The sequence below is a fragment of the Engraulis encrasicolus genome, chromosome 13, assembly GCF_034702125.1.
Source record: "Engraulis encrasicolus isolate BLACKSEA-1 chromosome 13, IST_EnEncr_1.0, whole genome shotgun sequence".
NCBI lineage: Eukaryota > Metazoa > Chordata > Actinopteri > Clupeiformes > Engraulidae > Engraulis > Engraulis encrasicolus.
The window spans coordinates 42,426,399-42,433,007 of NC_085869.1; the positions used below are offsets into that span (position 1 = coordinate 42,426,399).

The 6,609-nt window shown below is 40.9% G+C and overlaps 1 protein-coding gene across 1 annotated transcript in view; it reads right to left on the reverse strand.

Annotated features, from left to right (window-relative positions):
* fstl1b (follistatin-like 1b) overlaps nucleotides 1-6,609 on the reverse strand; it is a 134,213-nt gene continuing 127,604 nt past the window's right edge. Inside the window, exons 9-11 of the mRNA XM_063213950.1 lie at nucleotides 3,896-4,006; nucleotides 3,267-3,358; nucleotides 1-2,319 (exon numbers count right to left, since the gene is read on the reverse strand). Of these exons, the coding sequence (XP_063070020.1) occupies nucleotides 2,278-2,319; nucleotides 3,267-3,358; nucleotides 3,896-4,006 (245 nt within the window). The 3' untranslated portion in view covers nucleotides 1-2,277. The remainder of the gene's footprint in view (nucleotides 2,320-3,266; nucleotides 3,359-3,895; nucleotides 4,007-6,609) is intronic.

Below are 6,609 nucleotides of genomic sequence, written 5' to 3' on the forward strand. Positions count from 1 at the left end.
AAAAAAAGAACAGACAAATTTGAGTTGAAAATCTCAAGGTGTCGTGCTTTTTCTCATTGCACGTTTACTTTTCATTGTGTTCCCAGATGGGCTTTGGGCCTAAGCGTTTTTTTGTTTTGTTTTTTTTTCCTTCTTTAAATGCAGTTCTTGGTCTTTTGGCACTCATGTGTCTTCCTTAGCCCATAGGGAAGTGTTCCTTGTGATTCCGTTGATTTCGAACCTATTGTACTATGGTGTTAGAGTAGTACTGTCCTTTGTCTTGCACAGTTGCTGGGCTATATTTAAAAGTTAGCTACTTCGTTAGCTAAAATGCAACTGTCCTTTGCGAATCAACAACGAGGCTATCCAGGAGGAGGACTAGGAGGGCACGGCCTGGCTAATCCAGGTGTGCATTTCTCCAAACCATAGTTCCTAATTATGTTAGCTACATTGTTGTTTGCAATGCCCATTGGCAACTACCCAAGTTGCTAACTGGCTAGCAACTATGCTTTCACGAAATGCACCCCTGGTTGGAACTATGGTATAGAAAAACACAAACTGTGGATGTTTCATGAGCTATGCATGTTACCCATGACAACGGCCTGATCTTTCAAACAGAAGAAGCTAACAAACATGGCGCACGGTGACTGCATTAGAGTTGATTGTGAAAAGAAAAAAAAGACAAAAGAAATTCACAAATAGAAGTAAACTTAACAGTAAAAAAGTAAGAGAGAATAAAACGCAGATGTCTTATATTGAACGTTTAAGATACAGTACAGTACATGTAACACATAAAAAAACAAACCAGATTTTTTGCATTAATACTGCTAAGTCCACCATTGGGCTAATACACACTCCCTACTCAAGTGGTGCTGGCGTATCCACAGGAGACCATCCTGATACCAGCTTTACATTATGCAGGTTGGGAGTGAGGGGTTATGTTGAAGGGTGTGTGTGTGTGTGTGTGTGTGTGTGTGTGTGTGTGTGTGTGTGTGTGTGTGTGTGTGTGTGTGTGTGTGTGTGTGTGTGTGTGTGTGTGTGTGTGTGTGTGTGTGTGTGTGTGTGTGTGTGTAAGAAGGGGGAGGGGGTTGGGGGACTGGAGGGTGGAGTGCATTTCTCAAGTAGTCCAAAAGATGGCACAGAATGGCCTACAGCAAAACAACGACAACAAGCAAATAATAAGCATTGGTATATGAGCCTTCCTGACTGACTGACTGGCTTCGCTAGTAGTGTTTTTTTTCTCCAGATGGACACAAAGCATCCCTGGCAGAGGAGAGGGTTCTGTACCGACTGGGTCGTTCATACTAGTGCCCTGATAAAAAGCCAAGTGAATACTCACACAGTATCAGAAGTCTGTATATACGAACAAAGCGTGCAACAAAGAAGAGCCTAACCTGCTTAACCTCAACATAGCACCTTAATGATAGGTCACATGACAACGGCGGCCATTGCCATGAGGCTAACAGGAGTGTGAGAAGCACAGCGTGGTGGAACATCTGGCGAGTTACATTGTTGATATGTTGCTAGGCTACAGTTGGCCTGTAAAGTATTGACTCCACAAATGTGAATTCAATGGCCTTTATGTCTCCATTCAGAACTTTGCTAACACAGAGAATGAAGATGTCAATAATAACAATTATGTGATGATGTTCTTCCCTATATTCATGTCAGGCTGTGCAAGACACTGTTATTTCTCTCTTTTTTGGTTCCTTCTATGCACCTATCATTCAACTTCGCGCTTCAGTGTGTCACAATTCACGCTGCTATCTCTTGCACTCTCTGAAAGCCCTAACATGAACTTCTGCGGACAAACGACACACAAAAGTGAAAATAAAACGAGTGTTTAGAAAACTGCCACCCCTTACTCAAAGTGCTGGGGCCTTAGGCCAAGGCTTGCAGTGATACAATCAAACGAATAATACAGCACTAAACGAAACAGAAGTGTCAAATGGACGTACAAACATAAACATTGGTAAAAAGATGCACTTTCAATACATGTGCTGCTATACACACCCAGAGGAGAAAATAAAAATGAATAGATATACATGTATATAATAAAGAGGAATAGTACACAAATTAAAAAATAATAATAATTAACATTGTCATTAAAAAAACAATCATGAATGGGGTGATATTTCTTTGTTACAGGGCGTGGGCCCAGTTGTCATCCTGATTGCGCTTCAGTTGAGGTGCGATTTCAGTTTTATCTCTCCCATGTCTTGCTGGTCCCACCCACGTCTCTCCTGTCCTCCGCTGACATCATCATCATCATCATGATCATCACCCCATGCCAATCGTTTAGGCCTCCTTAGTGCTCGTCTTCATCTTCTCTGCTGTCTCCTAGGAAACAAACACAGAAACACACACGCACGCACGCACACACACACACACACACACACGTATGTTAGTTTTGACTGGTTTAGCTGTCCACCGGAATTCATCATTATTCTCTCCTAGGATTGCATGTTGCACCTTTCAGTTAAATGTTGAAATAAGTAGAGGGAAGGAAGTTTAAGTCTGAGACTTTAAAAATAATTGATCGCAGTAAATAAACCCAAATTGTTTTTCAACATAAACAAAACAAATTTGGAAACTTGCAGAAAATCCACTTCCCCTGCTACAACTTCTGGTTGTGCTTTCTACTCCATCACTGATTCAGGTAAAAAAAAACACACAACATGAGCCCATTCTCTATTGTGAATTGTCCTATTTCAATGAGAAGCACCATGTCACTCACAAACTCAGTCACCCCACAAGAGACAGAGACCTTAAACCACTGCCGCTGCAATTCCATTGATGTTTCTACTATCTTCCGCCCAATGTACACTCTGTCAGTTCATAATAATGCAGGTGAAAGTTCATAATAATGCAGGTGAATGAGCAACAACACCCATTGGCTGGATGGCAGCTTGGTCAAATTCAGCTTACATAACTGCATGTAGTTGTGCGAGCAAAATTGTTCGTCCTACTACCTGTTTTCCTGATTTGCACGTATGATTCTGTCAACGTACTCTGTTGTCTTTTATCTGGGTGTCTCAATTAAAATGATGATAAATGTTGTAGATGTTTGGTACAGATAAGATCTCAACAATTGAGACTCAATTCAACTCAATGTTTACTGAAAAAAATGATCTCCATCATAACAACTACAGCAGTGTCAATAGATTAGATATGTTAGGACAAAGACTCTGCCCTTAGTAACATATTAAGACTTGGTCATAACCATTTTGGTAAGACCAATATTCTAATAGAGACTCTCCAATGAAAGGGATTTTTGAGTGCCCCACCTGGTGTTTGTTGAGTTCGGCCACACGGCGAGACCACTCCTCTTCTGTCATCTCCTGACCAGCATCCACCTCGTCCAAAACCGGGGTCTTCTCTGTGAAGAAAAACAAGATTATACTTATTGTAATCCTCCTTCATGCAGTAACCATATGTAAAAAAAATCTGTGATTTTTATATCAATCTATTAGAGTATAAGATTAAGCCTGCAGCATTTCTATATTTGTAATTTGCATTCTTGTACATCCCTAGTCTTTTTCTTTGTCTCTCTGAATATGTCTTTCTCTGTCTGTGTGCACTGTATGTCTTTGTGTTGGTCTGTTCTTTTATCTACCAGTCAGTCTTATCTGTGTCTTTCTGTCGTATATCTGTATATCTGTCCACGTATTTGTACATACATGTATATCTACTAATATGTCTTTCCATCTGTCCGTGCCCGTGTCCATCTCTCTGTCTGTCTGTCCATCTGTGTGTCCATTTGGCTATGTGCTTCTCTTATTACCATGCATCTTTGTGTTTTTTAAAAAAAACTGCATATTTTGTCTGTGTGTGTCTCTCTCTGTCTATTTCTGTCTATGTGTCTGTCCATCCACATGTCTGTCTGTCCATCCATCTGTCTGTGTGTTAGTCTCACCATCGCAGGTCATGGCGGTGCAGACCCAGTTACCGCATGCACAGACACATCGGTTGCAGTCCACCTGCGTTTCAGCACCGTCCTCATACGACTCATCCTCCAGAGCGCACTCTGATTGGTGGAGAGACAAGAGAGAATGCTGGGTGATTTTGTCATCACACATGCTTCCTGTCAAAGCCCACTCACACACATAATGTACACTGATTATGCATTGTGTATGTAATATTTCAATGTGTTTTTAAATTGGCGACTGTTGTGTAAAATATTTACCGGTACAACAAAGACAAACAGGTATGCTATTTATTTGCCACAACAATGCTGTAAACACACAAAGCACACATTTCTATAGTAATGCATATTAATTATCACTAGTTATGTCAGTGGTTTCCAAACTTTTTTTGGGCTGGTACCCCCTTTTGGACTCCCCCTTTTGGACTCGCTGACGGCACACCTCCCATTTTCCAAATGCAAAAACATATTTTTTGCTAAACTTTAGTGTAAATCCCAGGAAAGATAAATGCATTATTACCCACTGAAGTGAATGTTGTTACTAACAATGTATGAAAAGATGGTAAAAGCATATATTCAAGGTTTTATGCAAACAGTCCCTTCTGTCCGCGCCCCCCTGCAGTACGTCCGCGACCTCCCTAGTGGTCCCGACCCCCAGTTTGGGAACTGCAGAGTTATGTTATGTAAGCCTACTATATTCTGTAGTGTCAACATACTGTACTTGGCAGGGAGAACAGTAGACATGCTACATGCATATTGTGTAAGTGAATATAAAATCAGGGTTAGCCATTACAACTTTGCTTTATGAGTCAGGAATGCACACTACACATCTTTAACAAGTGTATCCATAACTCAAGACCTTCTAGCTGCATTAGAGGAGTAACCTCAAAGTGAGTGTTTTTGAAAATGTTGTTGCGACAGGCATTCTGAACAAAGAGGACCTGGAAGAGTTAATCACCACTAAATTGCAATAATTTACATGACTGATGTCATGAGGGAACCAGGGAACAGCATGGGGTTCAGTGCTCAGCATTGGGTTCAGTGCCACCTTACAATGTAAGCTTGTATCACAATGCATTGCACTACGCTAATGTGTTTATCCAAAGGGAATCTTGAACAGTTGAACTGTTCAATATGTGTCAAATCACACAGTTTGGAGACGTTCACAATCACTGACACCTCGACTACATCCACTCAAACTGCATTGTCACAACTTTCATGCTGACAGTACGACACTAAAAAAGGCAACTCCACTAAATCCGTCATAAGTCTGCAAGTGCACCAGTGTAGCACTTTTGGGCCAATTTTACCCCCAAGGTTACCATAGATACCACATCAGCACATTCCAAATATACACAGAGGGCGCTTTGTTACATAAATGTGATACACCTACTCACACACACGCACGCACGCACGCACGCACGCACGCACGCACGCACGCACGCACACACGCACACACGCACACACACACACACACACACACACACACACACACACACACACACACACACACACACACACAGGCAGGTTGATGCATTGGTGCCAGAAGCAAATCTACATATACAGCACACATACTGTACACGCAAGCAAATTCATGTGCTTCTACAATAAATCTATAACAAATACTACAGGGTCCCATAAAAACCCATACAAATTCTGCTGGGTTTATAAAATGCTTATTTTTCTGGAAGCTTTCCAAATGTACCGTATGTGGGGCAAAGGTACCCTTGCATTGTGCAGTACCCTTGAGTCTGCACAATGCAATACTTCTCTACACTGTGTGGAGGAAAAAAAAACACTCTACACCACACAATGTCTTGGGGCAGACAAGTCAAGTCAAGTCAAGTCAAGTCAAGTCAAGTAGGTTTATTGTCAATTTCTTTACATGCACTGGTCATACAAAGAATTTGAAATTACATTTCTTGCTTTCCCATACAGACATAGACTAATCTAGGTAAGGACATAGACAGTATAGACATAGACAGTACTTAGAGTACAAGAGTGGAAGCATGTATGAAAAGCCCATTGTAAAAATGAGATACCTATATCCATTTTCAAAAATGACTGGTGTTTTTAAGGTCTTTTTCTGTTAATATACTTGAAATCAGTGTTTTAATGTTTGAATTTGTTATGGAAAAATCTGATAACATTAACCCACTTTCAGGGACATTGACACAGCGTGCTAAGCCGCCCACATTTGGGCTTGCACGGCCTTGGGGACCCAGGTTCGAGTCCGACCTGGATCATGCCCCAACCCTGCCCCCATCTCTCTGTCACATTAATTTCCTCTCATAATCTCTACAGTCCTGTCATCAATACATTTGCAAAAGCCCATAACAAATATTAACCAAGTTCCAAATTTCCTGTCTTAAGTCCAAAATGCTGTCTTAAAATCAGACGAATTGATGAACATTTTATTTAAATGTTTTATAGCATTTTGGAAAATAATTCTTCAGATGCAACTCCTTAATTTCTGAGATCAATAAAGTATAAGTACTATTATACGTGTGTGTACTGCACACCACACAACTGTATTGAGTCAGCACAGAATTTGTGCCACAAATCAACACAAAACTGCACTTAATCCCTTGCATGGACAACAAAACAAAACCCTACTCTACAGCGAAACCTACAGTAAGTTTCCACTGAGCATCATCTGTGGATTTTCACAGGGCGTTGTTGTACGCATGTAAGCAGCAAGCCAA